At 39.0% G+C, this 19,645-nt stretch overlaps 1 protein-coding gene across 1 annotated transcript in view; it reads left to right on the plus strand.

The window, feature by feature from the left end:
• Positions 1-19,645, plus strand: part of LOC150075139 (unconventional myosin-Ib-like) — a 317,137-nt gene that overhangs the window by 67,848 nt on the left and 229,644 nt on the right. The window contains exons 3-4 of the mRNA XM_090388377.1: positions 5,662-5,755; positions 18,841-18,995. Of these exons, the coding sequence (XP_090244503.1) occupies positions 5,662-5,755; positions 18,841-18,995 (249 nt within the window). The remainder of the gene's footprint in view (positions 1-5,661; positions 5,756-18,840; positions 18,996-19,645) is intronic.

Here is a 19,645-nt window from a genome sequence, read left to right on the forward strand (position 1 = left end):
TTCGTATTTGGTGGTGACGGGCTTGAACCCCGGTCTAATCAAGAAGCATGTGATACGCACTACTGCTCCTTCCCACCTGGCTACGGAGGCGCAATTTTTCATACATATCGCATATTCTATCCATGTACCATACGTTGCAGCTGAAGCACTGGATATTGTTCTTGCCATGCACTGGTTGAAGGAATGAATGGGCAATGTGGTGGATGCGCTGAAATAAAATTTTCTTGATTTATGCATAAAAGTCTTTTTTTGTTATAAATCATGAATTATTATTTGCAGATCTGTCGGAAATGTAACCCACTCTATATATTAACTTGTTTTTAAGGCAGTATATGTGTTATTGTATGATATTTGAAATTAGTCATTAAGTTGCTAAAATTCAATATATCTTCCAATTGAGATGTGATAGAAACATAATTTTGTTATTTTTGGAATCAACAGATCAATTTCCTTTAGATCTGCTACTTTTGGTCCAAAAGTAGGAAAAATATTTTTTTGTTGCTGTTGACCAATGTTATTGGTTGCCTCAATCACTACTTAGTATTAACATTAGCATTAGTAGAGGCATATTCAAGAAGCAAGCATAAATAGCATCAACCAAAAAAAAAATATATCCTTCCCATTTCACAGACCCATTCACTCCAAATGTTTGTCTAGTTCTGCCTCGAACTTATTTAAGTTGTTGACCTCCACTACAACAGATAGAAGTTTGTTCTAACTATCAACCACCCCCCTAACTAAAGGGAAATTTCTGCACATCTGTTCTACAATTGTCTTTCCTCAGTTTGAATTTATGCCCCTCAGGTGACTAATCTGAGCAAGAGGAAGAATCCCATCATCATTCAGCTTGTTCAAACCATTGAAAGCCTTATACACCTCAATTAGCTCACCTCGCAGGTGCCTAGTCTCCAGAAGCTGCAATTTGCAGAACTTAAACCTTTCTTGGTAACAGCAACCCTTTGTTCCACTCACCGATCTCGTTGTCCTTAGGAAAGATGTAGAGCTGCTGCTTCTTTGTACTCATTCCTGCAGCTCTACATCTTTCCTAAAATGAGGCCTCCAGGCCTGTAAGCAGTACTCAAGGTGTGGACTGACCATTGCCTCATACAAGGGGACAATCACCTCCTTGTCCCTGCTAGCAAAATTCCTGTATATCATTGACAAGGCACCATGACCTACTCTTTCAGCCTGTCTGCACTGCTCAGAAAACTTCATATCTGAATGCACAATTACTCCTTTTCATTCTCCACTACATTGAGTGTAGTACCACCCAGTTGATACGTTACTCTGGGATTACTGCTACCCATATGTAGTATTTACATTTATCAATGTTAAACTTCATTTTTCACCTATCAGCCCATCTGCTCAACTTGACCATATCCTGTTGCATTAGTGTGCTATCATTACTGTCATTAACGGCCCTTGAAAACTTTGTATCATCTGCAAACATAGACATTAACCCTGATATAACTTCATCAATATCATTGATAAATACAGAAAACAACAGTGGGCCCAACACCAAACTCTGAGGGACTTCACTAATAACATTAGTCCATGAAGAGCAGTGTCCATTCATTATCTCTCTCTCTCTCTCTCTCTCTCTCTCTCTCTCTCTCTCTCAACCATCTTGCCCTTAATGATATGGCATCTCCGTAGCCAGGTGGGAAGGAGCAGCAGTGCGAAGCACACGCTTCTTGATTAAACCGGGGTTCGAGCCCGTCACCACCAAATGCGGAGGATGCGGAAAGGTCAGGGAATGACCACCGCATGACCCGGAGCAATATGGCCTTAGTTGCTAATGCTCCTTAAAAAAAAAAAAAAAAAAAAACCAAACCAAAAAAAAAACCTTAATGATATACTGCTCCAATTTGTATAGTAATCTTCCGTGTGCCACAGTATCAAAAGCTTTCCTAAAATCCAAGTATATGATATGAAAATTTTTTTTTTGCATCCAGTTCCTTTGTGACCACGTCTTATTATCCAGTCAAATTGGTCGTAAAAGGTTTCCCCTTAACAAACCCATGCTGTGGCTGAATTATTACTGCTGTCTTGTCTAGATGATCCTGCAATGCTTCTTTAACCACTGACTCCATTATTTCCCCTGGAACAGACGTTTAACAGGTCTGTAATGACTCATGTCACTCTTTAATCCCTCTTTCTGAATTGGGGACACATTTTCACATCTCCAGTCCATGGGGACCTCCCCTGAGTCCAAGTATGCCCCTCATAATCATGATTGTGGCTAAGGGCCTGCTTACTTCCTTTGCTGCCTCCTTTAATATAACTGGATAGATCTCATCCACCCCAGGGTACTTTCTTATTTTCAATTTCAACAATTTCTACTCCACTTTGCTCTTGGTTATTATGAAATCATTTAGCTCCCTGGCAGAGTTTGATAAATTTTTGCCATTCACCCCCATGAATAACTCCTCATGTGTGAATGTAGATGCAAAATATTCATTGACTTTGTCAGCTACCTGATCAGGATCATCAACAGTCAAACCATCAATATCAAGTGTACCAATCCAATTCAGCTCATTCCATCTAGAGTTTACATAAGTAAAGAAGTCTTTGGTGTTCCTCTTTGCATCATTTGCCAAAGATTTCTCGTAATGTTCCTTCGCTTGCCTAACTTCTTTTGTGATTTGATTAAAGACTGCCTTATATCTACTATAGGTATCTGTGTCACCTTTAATATATTTAAATTTTAAATTCTGTACAGTGGGATCAACTGACGATGTTACCAACAGTAAATTCTAAGTGGGAAGCATTCAAGGAATTAATCGTGGAAGCTACTAAAAGTTTCATACCTATTAAGAAATATTGTTCAAGGTTTAGGCCACAATGGTTATCTAATGAACTAATGAGACTCGTAACAGAGAAGAAAAATACATGGGATGCATATAATTTATCAAGACTCAGAAGCCTATGGCAGATATAAGCTAGTCTGTAATCAGGTCACAAAGGAGGTTAGGCAGGCGAAGGCAGATTACGAGAAATCCTTGGCAAAAGATGCTAAGAAAAACAGCAAGGATTTTTTTTCTTATATAAACTCTAAAAGGAAGGGGATGAATCTGATTGGTCCACTTGACATTGATGGTTCGACTGTTGATGATCCTGCTCAGATAGCAAACAAACTGAATGAGTATTTTGCATCTACATTCACACATGAGGAATTATTAAGGTTTGAAAATGGCAGAAGGTTATCAAATTGTAGCAGGATACTTAACGATTTTGTAATAACTGAAAGCAAAGTGGAGGAGAAATTGTTGAAGTTAAACATAAGAAAAGCACCTGGGGTGGATGGGATCTATCCAGTTATATTAAAGGAGGCGGCAAAGCAACTAAGCAAACCCTTAGCCATAATTATGAGAGCATCTTTGGAATCAGGGGAGGTTCCCACGGACTGGAGATGTGAAAATGTATCCCCAATTCACAAAGGGGGATCGAAGGGTGACACGAGTAATTACAGACCAGTTAGTTTAACTTCTGTTCCGGGTAAAATAATGGAGTCACTTGTTAAAGATGCATTGCAGGATCATCTAGACAAGACTACAGCAATAATTCAGACAAGACACAGCATAGCTTTGTTAAGGGAAAGTCTTGTCTGACAAATTTGATAGGATATTATGATGTGGTTAGAAAGGAACTGATGCAAAAAATAATTTTGATATCGTATATTTGGATTTCAGGAAAGCTTTTGACACTGCTGCGCATGAAAGACTACTGTACAAATTGGAGCAGAATGGTATTAAGTGTAAGTTGCTACAATGGATAAAAGGATGGTTAAGTGGGAGAAGACAGAGGGTGGTAATCAATGGGTGCTACTCTTCGTGGACTAATGTTTTAGTGGAGTCCCACAGGGTTCGGTGTTGGGTCCACTGTTGTTTTGTTTATTTATCAATGATATTGATGAAGGTATATCAGGCTTAGTGTCGAAGTTTGCAGATGATACAAAGGTTGGCAGGATTGCTAATGACAGTAATGGCAGTGTGCTCCTGCAACAGGATCCGTAAAATGTGGGCAGATGGGCTGAGAAGTGGCAACTGAAGTTTAACATTGCAAATGCAAAGTACTGCATATGGGTAGAAGTAACTCCAGAGGAATGTACCAACTGTGTGGTACTACAGTTAGGTTGGTAGAAAATGGAAAAGACCTGGGAGTAATTGTGCAGTCAGATATGAAGTTTTCTGAGCAATGCAGACAGGTTACCAGAACAGGTCATGGGATTTGTCAATGATATACAGGAATTTTTTATTATTATTATTAGCATATGGTGCAAGGAAGCCTGAGGCTTATGCTACACCAGCCAAAAAAAAATTTTTCTGAATTACCCAGAGAGAGAGAGAGAGAATCACCAAGAAAAAGAAGAATGGTGATATCCAGCTCAGGACCCTAGGTGTGCCAAGCCCATACTCACCAACAGGGAAAAGGAGGTGATTATCCTTTTGTATAAGGCAATGGTCAGGCTATGCCTTGACCATTGCCTTACAACATGTCAGTGATGCCTCCAGACCTACGTACAGGTCTGGAGGCCTCATTTTAGGAAGGATGTAGATTTGCTTGAGTGTATTCAGAGAAGGGCAACAAGATTGGTGAAGAGAATGAAGGGGTCCCCTTACCAAGAGAGGCTTAAATTCTACAAATTGCAGCAGCTGGAGACTAAGCACCTGCGAGGTGATTTGATTGAGGTGTATAATGCCTTGAATGGGTTGAACATATCAGTTTTCTGATGGGATTCTTCTGCTTGCTCAGATTATGAACCTTCGGCGGCATAAATTCAAATTAAGGAAAGACAGCTGTAGAATAGATGTGTGGAAATTTGCCTTTAGCCAGCGGGTGGTTAATTGATGGAACAAACTTCCATCTGCCGTTATAGAAGTTGATAGCTTAAATAAATTCAAGGAGGAACTGGACAAACTTTTAGAGGGAATGGTTGTGTGAATTTTTTTTTTTTTTTTTGGCTGATGCTACATAAGGTCATATGCTTGCTTTCTTGCATCACATGCCTCTATTACTATTACTATCACCTTATTTCTATCAAGGAACTTCTGTTCATAGTCTGTAATGGTTATACTCTATAATGGTGACTTAGAGGGTTTATAAGGAAGGTGTATGAGCCACACAAGTTAGTTGTTCTCATTGTTGTATGTATAATTGAACTGAATTATTTTGAGAGGGATGTTATCATTGGATGTTACATTACTGGTTTGTCGTTTCATGCAGTTGCTGACAGCTTACACCATCCATAGTCAATCACTGCTATGTTACCTTGATATAGAAGTGTGATGGTACCACCACCACCACCATCCAGCAACACATGGGAACACCATAGATGCTTACTTTATGTGATCAGAGAGTACTCACAAGTGCAGTACAACCGTCTTGTCAGATATCCCTGCAAAGCATCAACCATTAGTCTTACCAACCAGTCTTGCATTGCATTGCAATGAACACCATAATTAGTTCATAGAGCAGTGGAAGTCAATTCTGTCGGTTGACAAATCTTACAACCTCCTGTTCTGATCAGCCAGACAGGTGTGGACGATGCCAAGCAAATGTCTACTGCTGAAGTGCATTGTAGCAATAATGACATTCAGAGGAGGTGGAATTATTGTGGGGTTTTGTTTCTCATGGTATGTATCTTTTATTTTTTTTCAGGGAATCATATATGCAGAAGCCCACCTTAACAGTTTGGACAGTTCCGTGTTCTCTACATTGTTGCAAATACAAATTCTTTGGTACAGACCCACAAGTGCTGTTTACAACTGTTTCGCAGACATAAAAGTACAGAAATTGGAATAGCAAGTGGAATTGGAATAGTCTTAATTTGATTCCTGTAGAACATTTACAGGAAAAAATGTTTGTCTGCAGCTCAACTGGGCACTGTTCTTCAGGAGGAATGGAGGACTATACTCACTAGCTATTGTTCACTGGCAGAAAGACTTCCCTGGAGGGTAAAGTGCATCATAGTGGCATCAGTGCATTGACAAAACTACCATGCCATCAGGTCCACCACCATGTTGGAAGCCAAAGGATCAGGGGTATTCATGAATCTCATAATTAATGAATGTGAAACTGACATGTCTAAATACTTTTGGAGGGTAGTGCGTAATAATTTTCTATGAAATGTTCACTAACCAACAGAGGAATTTTGTCCTACATTATTTTTTTTCTTTTTACTAACCTTTGTTTTTCTACACTTAAGTTTCTAGTTGGCACTATTCTTGCTTCCTAGTGGAGAGGTTGGAAAGACAACAAGAACAAGTATTTCTCTTGATGCTAAAAGCACATGACATCATTAATGGACCTACTCCCTTATGGTCTGCGGCCAATAACATAATAAACTGGAAGTCTATAGAACCAGAAAGTAGCAGCAGCATCGAAAGACATGGGATTTAGGTCCCTCAGTAGTTCCATCTTTTCTGATTATACTTCTGATGTGAGAACAAAACAGAAAAACCATCCCCACTTACAATTCAGAAACCCACAAAATAATGCATGATCCTCTAACTGCTGTGGAACACTTGTGGGATAAATGAGAACCTTGGAATAGGGCCCAACCAACACACTTCACATTAGTAGCTCAACTGATTACTGTTTTGAAGGATTAGGGGAGGACTGTAGTCACTGCAGCCTGTCATTTATTGGAGGAAAGCCTGCCTGAGAGGGTGGTGTGTATCATTGCAGCCAAAGAGGGAACTGACAAACTATTCAAGTGAGTGGCAGTGATATCAATACAAAGTATTGAGATACAACAATATTAGTACAAAGTATTGATATCGCTGCCAATCATTGACTACCACTGCCACACACCAGACACAAAACTGACTTGTTTCTAGGCATTTTTTGAAGGGTAATGTACCACTGGAAGAGTGTACAAGTTGAATGGTTTATAACTGGCAGACAAAATATGTAGAATTAACAGCAGGCCATTTTATTTTCTTACATTGTGTAAATTCATACATGAATTGCAGATAAATTTCTACATGCTGACCACTCAGCATGTCGAAATTCCAGCTCCTTTTAAATTTGGGTCAGAAAACTGCTAGCTTGGGGGGAGACAAAGACGAATAGATTAACAGTAGCCACTGGCCGAGGTGAAAGAGATTCTTGCACTGCTTCTATTGGAATGAGCAGAAGCCTGAAAAACAAGATTCAGGATATATCAGAGATTGCTGGGAGTCATTGCGGTACAAGTAAACACATGGGTTGTGTTAGGGTAGCTAAGAATAGAAATAGGTGCATTTATACTTACGTGTACACCAATACTAGGAGTTCAGTAAATAAATTTGATGAATTTGAGGTATTGCTCAAAACATCAAAGGCAGATATTGTTGGGATATCAGATACTTCGTGTCACACAGATATAAGGAATGCAGAACTGGAATTTGGGGAGTACAACGTCTATAGAAAGGATAGACTGGATAGGAAGGGAGGAGGGGTTATGCTATTAGTTAAGAAATACATAAAATCCAAGGAAGTGAAGCCAGTGGAAATCGCTGGACAGTGCAGTGTCGAGTCAGTTTGGTGTTACATAAGCACTGGGAGATCAAAATTGAGAGTAGGAGTGTGCTATAGGCCTAATGACTCTGATGAGTATAATAAGAAACTGTACAGGGAAATAGAGTGGGCCAGTAAATCAGAGAGTCTTATAATGGGAGATTTTAATTTCCCAGATATTGACTGGAATTTGGGGGCTGGTCACTCACACACTAGCAAGGCTTTTGTGGATTTATTGGATGATTGTTTTCTACATCAGCATGTTCGGGAGGCAACTAGAGGGAGGAATACTCTTGATTTGATTATCAGCAGTGATTCTTCATGCATTAAGAATCTGCAGATAAATGAACCATTAGGTGGCAGTGATCACAGTGTGCTGAAGTGGGATTTACTCAAAGAGGTAACTACCATTAGGGGTAAAGGGAAGGGTTATTGCTTTCGTAAAGGCGACTACGATGGACTGAGACCGTATTTAGATTCTATACAGTGGGACCAACTGATGATGTTACCAACAGCAAATGCAAAATGGGAAGCATTCAAAGAACTTATCTTGGAAGCTACTAGGCTTTACATACCAACAAAGAAATATTGTTCAAGGTTTAGGCCTAAATGGATGTCAGGTGAACTGATGAGGCATATGGCAGAGAAGAAACATGCATGGGATACATGCATGTTTCTTCATTAACACATGACGCTGAAACCTATGATAGATACAAGTTGATCTGTAACCAAGTTACAAAGGAGGTTAGGCAGGCGAAGGCAGATTACGAGAAATCTTTGGCAAGGGATGCAAAGAAAAACGGCAAAGAGTTCTTTACTTATGTAAACTCTAGAAGGAAGGGGATGAATCAGATTGGTCCACTTGATATCGCTGGGTCAACTGTTGATGATCCTGCTCAGGTAGCTAACAAACTAAATGAATATTTTGCATCGACATTCACACATGAGGAGTTATTTAGCGAGGGGAAAGCCAGCGGTGTATTCAACTCTAGCAGTAAGCTAGAGAATCTTGTAATAACTGAGAGTAAAGTGGAGGAGAAATTGTTGAAGATAAACACAAGAAAGGCACCCGGGGTGGATGGGATCTATCCAGTTATATTAAAGGAGGCAGCAGAGGAAGTAAGCAAACCGTTAGCCATAATTATGAGAGCTTCCTTGGACTCAGGGTAGGTACCCACAGACTGGAGATGTGCAAATGTGACCCCAATTCACAAAGGAGGATCAAAGGCTGACACAAGCAATTATAGACCTGTGAGTTTAACATCTGTTCCAGGAAAATTAATGGAGGCACTAGTTAAAGAAGCACTGCAGGATCATTTAGACAAGACTTCAGTTATAGCTCGGACACAGCATGGGTTTGTTAAGGGGAAGTCTTGCCTGACCAATTTGATTGGATACTATGATGCAGTCACAAAGGAACTGGATGCAGGGAATAACTTTGATATTATATACTTGGAACTTAGAAAGGCTTTTGATAGTGTTGCACATGGAAGACTGCTGCACAAATTGGAGCAGTGTGATATTGGAGGCAAATTGCTGCTGTGGATAAAGGGGTGGCTGAGGGGGAGAAGACCGAGAGTGGTAATCAATGGACACTGCTCATCGTGGACTAATGTTATTAGTGGAGTCCCTCAGGGCTCAGTCCATTATTGTTTTCTGTATTCATAAATGATATTGATGATGGTATATCAAGCTTAATGTCAAAGTTTGCAGACGATACAAAGGTAGGCAGGGTTGTCAAGGACACTACTAACACTATGCTGCTGCAACAGGATCTGGGAAGGTTGAGCAGATGGGCTGAGAGGTGGCAAATGAAGTTTAACATTGACAAATGTAAAGTAGTACACATGGGAAACAACAAACCCCAGAGCAACGTATCAACTCTGTGGTACTACACTGACAGTGGTAGAGAATGAAAGGGACCTTGGGGTGGTTGTGCAGGCAGATATGAAGTTCTCTGACCAGTGCAGACGGGTTGCAAGAGTAGCTCATGGTGTATTGTCAATGATATATAGGAATTTTTCTAGAAGGGATAAGGAGGTGATTATTCCCTTGTATAAGGCAATGGTCAGGCCACAACTAGAGTACTGTATACAGGTCTGGAGGCCTCATTTCAAGAAGGATGTAGAGCTGCTGGAACGAGTACAGAGAAGGGCAACAAGATTAGTGAATGGAACAAAGGTGTGCTCTTACGAAGAAAGGCTTAAGTTTTGCAAATTACAGTGTCTGGAGACTAGGCACCAGTGAGGTGATCTGATAGAGGTGTATAAAGCATTGAATGGCTTGAGCATGCTCAATGCTGATGGGATTCTTCCTCTTGCTCAGAATAATCACCTGAGAGGGCATAAATTCAAATTGAGGAAAGACAGATGTAGGAGAGAAGTGCGGAAATTTGCCTTTAGCCAGAGAGTGGTTGGTTGGTGGAACAGACTTCCATCCCTTGTCGTGGAAGTTGATAGCCTAAATAAGTTTAAGGCTCAGCTGGACAGGTATTTTGAACGAACAGAGGGGTGAAGTGGAAGTGGTTTTTTTTTTTTTTTTTTTTTGGCTGATGCTGCATAAGCTGGCTTTCTTGCATCAAATGCCTCTACTAATGCTAAATGCTAATGCTAATTAATCCAGTACTTTATTAGCCCTGTTTATGGTTACAATTAACTGCATTCAGAAAAACTCCTTTGTCTAAAATAGTATTGAAATTTCTTGTAGTAGTTTTCACAGTGTAGATTTTTTATCACAAAAGTATGACATATGTATGACAAAATATGATTTGTACACTGCTTTTGCTCAGATGTATTGAGTAATATATTTGAACAAATTACACATTGTTATATAAATTCATTTAACTTACCAGTCAGTGTCATTATGTACATTGCTCTACATAGAAACATATACATTTTTAAATCATTAATAAATGTTATTGAGCTATTAGTATTAGTATTGGCAATGCAATGCAAGGAAATAAAGCTTACAGTACCATCCAAAAAAAAAAAAAATAATAATAATAATAATATTCTAATTGAATTTGTTCAGCCTACCTATTTCAACAGTACTATGTGGAAATTTCAGTGGTCAGTTACTCACTGGCTGAATGCAAATTTCTGCATGTCTGATCTGAACCACCTTTTTTGATTTATGGTGCCATGTATGTGTATGGAGTGCATATCCATTATTGTGGCATGATTTTATTATTGTAATGATTAATTAATGAATCAATCAATTAATGAAGGCAGTAATCTTATTATTGTAATGATTAATGAACTAGTATGGTTTTAATAAATTTTTAACAGATTGGAACAATGTTACCAATATGTGTATGATGAACTGCAAGTGGCATTCCTGTGCACTGTGGTCCATTCCGAATCCTGTCCTTAACAGACTCGCCACAATAGTTAAACTCCTTGACCTATAGTTGCTCATCACTACTTTTGTTTTTCCCTCATGGATTGGAGAGACATTAGCACTTCTTTGCTCCAAGAGGATGATCTCAAAGTTGATGTAATTACACACTCATTCTTATCTTTTTCAGTATAACTGGATGTGCATAGAGGCTGGTCCAAATAGGGACTAAAGGAGTACTCCCCTATGAGGGAGTGCTCCTTATGATCCTGCCTCCCCTTATGATACAGATAATGTGGAATTTGTTACTACTACATGATGATTAATGATTCTCCAAAACACTGCTTTAGCCCCCCCCCCCCAAAATACTGGGACTGACCTTGAATATATGCTTTCCATACCTAGAGCCCTTTTCCTTTCTCAGCTCCAGTAATTTTTCTAATAAACATTTCACAGCAATGAAACACAGACTAATAGATTCACAGTAGCCGAAGGGCAGCCAGAGGGAAAAACGATTCTTGCACTGCTTCTATTGGAATGAGAGCCTGGAAAGCAAGTTTCTGATGATTTCAAGAACTGCATGGAGTCATCATGGGAAATACATGGGCTATGATAGGGTAACTAAGAGTAAGAACAGGTGCATGTATACTTGCATGTAAACCAACTAGGAATATAGTTAATACCTTTGATGAATTTGAAGTGCTGGTCAAGACATCAAAGGCAGATATTGTTGGGATATCAGAGATGTGGTGTCACACAGATATAAGCAGAGAGGATTGGCTATAAGACTTACTGGGTAAACACCTGTGGGCTGGAGGCTAATGGAAAAAAGTGTGATTTTGACCATAAACACTGGTATGAGGCTGCTACAAGTTTTCCCCTGATAAGAATTTTTTACCCATTCTACCTCTGGATATAAGGAATGCAGAATTGGAATATAGGTAGCACAATGTCAAAATTACACCTTTTAAGACATACTGGTCAAGGCTTAGACCTAAATGGATGTCAGATGTTCTAATGAGATGTGGCAGAGAAGCAAAAATGCGTGGGATGCATATAAATTATCAGTTGATACAGAAGCCTATGGTACTAGTCTGCAATCAAGTCACAAGGGAGGTTTGGCATATATAAACACTAGAAAAAAAGGGGTTAGTAACATCAGTCCACTTAATATTGATGGTTTAACTGTTGGTGACCCTGCTCAGGTTACTGACAAACTGAATAAATACTTTGCATATACATTCACACATGAGGAATTCTTTAGGGAAGTGGATGCCAGAAGTTTATTAAACTCTAACAGGGATATAAATGATATTAAACTCTAACAGAGATACAAATGATTTTGTAATAATTGAGAGGAAAGCGTAACAGAAATTAGCATTTAGCATTAGCATTAGTAGAGGCATTTGATGCAAGAAAGCAAGCTTATGCAGCATCAGCCAAAAAAAAAAAATAAATAAATAAAAAATAACCACTTCCACTTCACCCCTCTGTTCGTTCGAAAACACCTGTTCAGCTGAGCTATATACACCTGTCCAGCTGAGCCTTAAACTTATTTAGGTTATCAACTTCCACGACAAGGGATGGAAGTCTGTTCCACCAACCAAGCACCCGCTGGCTAAAGGCAAATTTCCGCACGTCTATCCTACATCTGTCTTTCCTCAATTTGAATTTATGCCCTCTCAGGTGATTATTCTGAGCAGGAGGAAGAATCCCATCAGCATTGAGCATGCTTAAACCATTCAATGCTTTATACACCTCTATCAGATCACCTCACTGGTGCCTAGTCTCCAGACACTGTAATTTGCAAAACTTAAGCCTTTCTTCGTAAGAGCACCCCTTTGTTCCATTCACTAATCTTGTTGCCCTTCTCTGTACTCGTTCCAGCAGCTCTACATCCTTCTTGAAATGAGGCCTCCAGACCTGTATACAGTACTCTAGGTGTGGCCTGACCATTGCCTTATACAAGGGAATAATCACCTCCTTATCCCTTCTAGAAAAATTCCTATATATGATCAACAATACACCATGAGCTACTCTTGCAGCCCGTGTGCACTGCTCAGAAAACTTCATATCTGCCTGCACAACCACCCCAAGGTCCCTTTCATTCTCTACCACTGTCAGTGTAGTACCACAGAGTTGATACTTTGCTCTGGAGTTGCTGTTTCCCATATGTAGAACTTTACATTTGTCAATGTTAAACTTCATTTGCCACCTCTCAGCCCATCTGCTCAACCTTTCCAGATCCTGTTGCAGCAGCATAGTGTCAGTAGTGTCCTTGACAACCCTGCCTACCTTTGTATCATCTGCAAACTTCGACATTAAGCTTGATATACCATCATCAATATCATTTATGAATACAGAAAACAATAATGAACCCAACACTGAGCCCTGAGGGACTCCACTAATAACATTAGTCCACGACGAGCAGTGTCCATTGATTACCACTCTCTGTCTTCTCCCCCTCAACCACCCCTTTATCCACAGCAGCAATTTGCCTCCAATGTCACACTGCTCCAATTTGTGCAGCAGTCTTCCATGTGCAACAGTATCAAAAGCCTTTCTAAGTTCCAAGTATATAATATCAAAGTTATTCCCTGCATCCAGTTCCTTTGTGACTGCATCATAGTATCCAATCAAATTGGTCAGGCAAGACTTCCCCTTAACAAACCCATGCTGTGTCCGAGCTATAACTGAAGTCTTGTCTAAATGATCCTGCAGTGCTTCTTTAACTAGTGCCTCCATTAATTTTCCTGGAACAGAAGTTAAACTCACAGGTCTATAATTGCTTGTGTCAGCCTTTGATCCTCCTTTGTGAATTGGGGTCACATTTGCACATCTCCAGTCCATGGGTACTTCCCCTGAGTCCAAGGAAGCCCTCATAATTATGGCTAAGAGTTTGCTTACTTCCTTTGCTGCCTTCTTTAATATAACTGGATAGCTCCCATCCACCCCAGGTGCCTTTCTTGTATTTATCTTCAACAATTTCTCCTCCACTTTACTCTCAGTTATTACAAGATTCTCTAGCTTACTGCCAGAGTTGAATCCACCTCTGGCATTTCCCTCACTGAATAACTCCTCATGTGTGAATGTCGATGGAAAATATTCATTTAGTTTGTTAGCTACCTGAGCAGGATCATCAACAGTTGACCCATCGATATCAAGTGGACCAATCTGATTCATCCCCTTCCTTCTAGAGTTTACATAAGTAAAGAACTCTTTGCTGTTTTTCTTTGCATCCCTTGCCAAAGATTTCTCGTAATCTGCCTTCCCCTGCCTAACCTTCTTTGTAACTTGGTTACAGATCAACTTGTATCTATCATAGGCTTCTGTGTCACGTGTTAATTTGTATGTATCCCATGCATTTTTCTTCTCTGCCATATGTCTCATTAGTTCATCTGACATCCACTTAGACTTAAACCTTGAACAATATTTCTTAGTTGGTATGTAAAGCCTAGTAGCTCCCAAGTTCTTTGAATGCTTCCCATTTTGAATTTGCTGTTGGTAACATCATCGGTTGGTCCCACTGTATAGAATTTAAATACTGTCTCAGTCCATCGTAGTCACCTTTACGAAAGCAATAACCCTTCCCTTTACCCCTAATAGTAGTTACTTCTTTGAGTAAATCCCACTTCAGCACACTGTGATCACTGCCACCTAGTGGTTCATTTACCTGCATATTCTTAATGCATGAAGAATCACTACTCATAATCAAATCAAGAGTATTACTCCCTCTAGTTGCCTCCCGAACATGCTGATGTAGAAAACAATCATCCAATAAATCCACAAAAGCCTTGCTAGTGTGTGAGTGACCAGCCCCCAAATTCCAGTCAATATCTGGGAAATTAAAATCTCCCATTATAAGGCTCTCTGATTTACTGGCCCCCTCTATTTCCCTGTACAGTTTCTTATTATACTCATTAGAGCCATTAGGCCTATAGCACACTCCTACTCTCAGTTTTGATCTCCCGATGCTTATGTCACACCAAACTGACTCGACACTGCACTGTCCAGCAATGTCGACTGGCTTCACTTCCTTGGATTTTATGTATTTCTAAACTAATAGCATAACCCCTCCTCCCTTCCTATCCTGTCTATCCTTTCTGTAGACATTGTACTCCCCAAATTCCAGTTCTGCATTCCTTATATCTGTGTGACACCACATCTCTGAAATCCCCACAATATCTGCCTTTGATGTTTTGAGCAATACCTCAAATTCATCAAATTTATTTACTAAACTCCTAGCATTGGTGTACACGCAAGTATACATGCACCTGTTCTTTTTCTTAGCTACCCTAACACAACCCATGTGTTTATTTGTACCCCAATGATTTCCAGCAGTCTCTGAAATATCCTGCATCTTATTTTCCAGGCTGCGGCTCATTCCAATAGAAGCAGTGCAATAATCACTTTCAACTCTGCCAGTGGCTACTGTAATCTATTAGTCCTTGTATCCCCCAATCTAGCAGTTTTCCAACCCACCTAACACTGCCTCGATAGCATCAGCAAACATTATTGCACCCTTTCTATTTAAGTGTATCCCATCCCTGTAGAAGCAGTCTCTCCTATTAACAAGTACAAACCAGGCTGAAAAAAATTCTACCCCTTAAGCCTTGCACAATCTTCCCAGGGCCAAATTAATTGACAGGGCTCTCATCATATACTCCCTCCTATCGTGTTTGGGCAGAATTGCAGACACTTTCAAATTCAACCCTAATTCACGGCCTTTTTTTTTCAACAGTGACCTGTACTTGTTAAGTAAGTCCACCGGTCTCCTACTCTTAATATCATTAGTGCCAAGCCGACCGGGCTAGCCGGGTAGGTAAAGTGCCTGCATTGCAACCCAAAGGTCGCGGGTTCGATTCCCGCCTCAGGCTGGATATCACGATGGTGCCAAACCAACCGGTTGATTGGATATCCCGGCCACGATACACGAAGGAAGCAAGAAAAAACTGGTTCCTTCGTGTATTGATCACATCATACAAAATAAATAAAATTAGTGCCAACGTGTACAACTATATCACCTTTTGTGTCCTTAAAAGATGATATCCGCTCTACAACGTCATCAACCTTTGCCCCTGGCAGACATACCCTGGTCCTGTTCCACCTATCCTTTTTACAAAGCATGTTTCCCATTTCTGTGACAATTAAAAAAGTGCCTGGGGTGGATCGGATCAATATTATATGGTGAAAAAGGAACTGGATGAAAAATAAATATATATTTTGATAACATATACTTGGATTTCAGCAAAAGTTTTGATACTGTTGCACATAAAAGACTGCTTTACAAAATTGGAGCAGTGTGGCATTAAGGGCAAGCTACTGATATGAATAAAGGGATGATTGAATTGGAGAAGACAGAGAGTGGTTATCAATGGACACTGCTCTTTGTGGACTAATGTTATTAGTGGAGTTCATAGGGTTCAGTGCTGGGCCCATTGCTGTTTTCTGTATTTATTAATGATATTGATGAAGGTATATCAGGCTTAATGTATAAGGTTGCAAATGATACTAAGTTTGTCAGGGTGGTTAATGATCGTAATGAAGGTATGCTGCTGCAACAAGATCTAGAAAAAATAGGTAGGTAGATGGGCTGAGAAATGATAATTACAGTTTAACACTGATAAATGCAAAGTACTGCATATGGTTAGCAGTGATTGCAGAGTAACATACCAACTGTGTGGTACAACACTGAGGGGAATGGAAAATAAAAGGACTTGGGGGTAATTGCGTAGTCAGATGTGAAGTTCTCTGAGAGATGCATGGATCAAATGGATCTTTCTCATCCAGTTACTGTAGTGTGCTTCAGTAACTGGACAATTAAGATGCAGCTAGGTTTAAATTCTTGCTTTTCAACATTAGATAATTAATATGCCCGAATAAGCTTAATGCTTAATTTTTTTTATGTCCACATTTCTTTAGTAACAAAACAAATTAATGCCTGCAGATTTGTTGGAAACACAATAATTGGCAAATCAGTAAATTTGAATTGATGACTCTTATATAGATTTTCTTTAAAAAAAAAATGGATTTAGCATACTTTATCTAGGGGTGCTCCTGTCGTAGGGTTAAGATTATATACATACAATTTTTAGTGCGTTCTGAACACTTAGAAAATGGTAAAGATTTCACATTTATACAGGGCATTCGGAAAGTTGCTATACACCTGTATAACAGTAATGTATAAAATAATGAGTCACTGTGCAGCATTGTGTGGCGTGATATGAGATCCCATGCACCTAGTGGTGCGTGCGTCAAGGTCAGTTGGCTGTGAGATAGCTATTGTAGCAGTCGATTGTGGAGTTCATTAATGATGTTTTTTTCATTTAGTTGAGTATGTAATGAGTGTGGTGAGTATACATAAAGCATCCGAGAAAACGTTGCTGAGAAATTTCCAAATACGCCAGTACCACGTCACCATGATGTGTGGCCATTAATAGACAAATTTTCGTGAGACAGGTGCTGTGCACAACACAGAGCATAGTTGAAAGCCACCAAAACTGACAGAAGCAAAATTCCTGTGTATTTCAGTTTCAGTGGTGCAAAGTCCTTCAAAATCAGTGCAGAAGTTGTCACGACAGCAAAACTTATTGATATTAACTGTGCATTTAAAGGAAGAGGTTATGCCTTTTGCCATACAAAAATCACAGTTAACATTAGCATTAGTAGAAGCATATGATGCAAGAAAGCAAGCTTATACAGCAGAAAAAAAAAATCCATTCACTCCAAAAATTTGTCCAGTTCTTCCTTGAATTTATTTAAGCTATCCACTTCCACAACTACAGATGGAAGTTTGTTCCAGCTGTCAACCATCCACTAGCTAAAGGCAAATTTCCATGCATCTATTCTGCAATTGTCTTTCCTCAATTTGAATTTATGCCCCCTCAGGTGCGTAATCTGATCAAAAGGAAGAATCCCATCAGCATTGAGCTTGTTCAAGCCATTCAAGACCTTATACACCTCAATAAGATCACCTTTGCAGGTGCCTAGTCACCAGTTGTTCAAGAATTAAAAACATCAGATAAACAAGAATTAAAAACAGCAGATGAATTGTTCAAACCAGTGGCAGTACAATACTGCCACTGGTTTGAACAGTTCATCACCGAAAATACCAATGGTATTCTGGATCTTATATTTTTCACTGATGACGTGTGGTTTCATTTGTTAGGGTATATGAATGCTCAAAATACCCAAATATGGACATCCAAAAATCCACACCATCTACATCAAATACCTCATCATCAGTGGAAGGTTGGTGTTTGAGTTGCTATCTCCAGAAGAAGAAGAATCATTGGGCGTAGTGAAACTATAACTTGTGAATGTTACTGTTCCAATATTCTTTACCAATTTATCAGCAAATTGAATGAGGATGAAATCAAGAATTGGTGGTTTCAGCAAGACTCTGCCACTGCCCATACTACTACACAATTGATGGCACTCTATGCAATATTTTTCTAATCAAATAATCTCATAAAATCTCTGGCCCCTCATTGACTAGCCTTAAATCCACCTGATTTTTATCTGTGGGGAGAAAGAAAAACTAAAGTCTATGAAGAAAACCCATGATCACTTCAGGAAATCTAAGTGGCTGTACCTGCTTACATCAAAATGTGTTCAGGCTTGTTTGGATGTCAATGGAGGTCAATTTCAACATCTGTTGTAATGGACTACTATTGTAAGTAAAACTGGGCAATAACAAATGATTTGTAATAATAACATTAAAAACTTACTTTCCTTTGAAATAGGTCACCACCAAATATGGAGGATGCGGAAAGGTCAGGGAATGACCACCGCTTATTCCGAGAGCAATATGGCCTTAGTTGCTAATGCTCCTAAAAATCAAATAACAAACAAATAACAATCCTTTGAAATAGGTGTATAGTGACTTTCTGAACAACCTTTAATATAAAAATTAAAATATATTTTTTTTTCTTGCATATAATAAATTGGTGTTTTCTATATTGGTAATTCTTTAATTATTGGTAATTGGTAATAAATTAGTAATTCTTGCTATTTTGGTGCAAGTAACACTGATTCTTCTGCTATTTCAGTACAATAACTTTGAACAGTTTATAATTAATTACTGCAATGAAAAGTTACAACATATTCTGATAGAAATTACTTTGAAGCAAGAACAAGAAGAGTACATAAGGGAGGTAAGTCTTAACAGTAATAGCCAGCATTTAAGTAATTTTAAATTTGTATCTGCTTGTCACAAACAATACTATTAACTTGACAATGAATTTGTTGAATTTTATAACATGAGTGGACTCATGGGATAGATTTTATTGTTTTCCCTCCTCTGGGTCCCAATTTCATAGTCACGCTATAATTAAATTGTGATATGCATAACGCCAATAATTTAAAAAAAAAAAAAAAAAAGCCTGTCACTGATGTGAGAAGACTCCCCCCCCCCCACATTTTCCACAACCTTTAGAAGAATATAATGCAGTTGTCAGTAGAAAATTACAGTTTTCTACTGCATCGGAAAAATTGCAAAATCAGCAATAATTATTTCTGATTTTGAAATTTTCTGTCACAAATAAAATATCACATTTATTGGTGAAGAGTATAGAGTAGAAAATGGCCCAAGGCATTTTCTACTCTATACTTTGGGACATGTCTGTATGAACAGCAAAAGAGTGGGATTTGGCTCTGTCATAGAATATCTGTAATGGAGAAGCTAATTAAATAAATAAGAATCTTGTATAGAGTTAGATATACTATTATGGAATGATGGTATTTCAACTTAGTATTGCTAAGTTAGTAACATTTTGTGAAGAAATGCATCAAAAGTTTTGAAGTG

Source organism: Mastigoproctus giganteus, chromosome 14 (genome assembly GCF_048544385.1).
Source record: "Mastigoproctus giganteus isolate SK-2022 chromosome 14, ASM4854438v1, whole genome shotgun sequence".
Lineage (NCBI taxonomy): Eukaryota > Metazoa > Arthropoda > Arachnida > Uropygi > Thelyphonidae > Mastigoproctus > Mastigoproctus giganteus.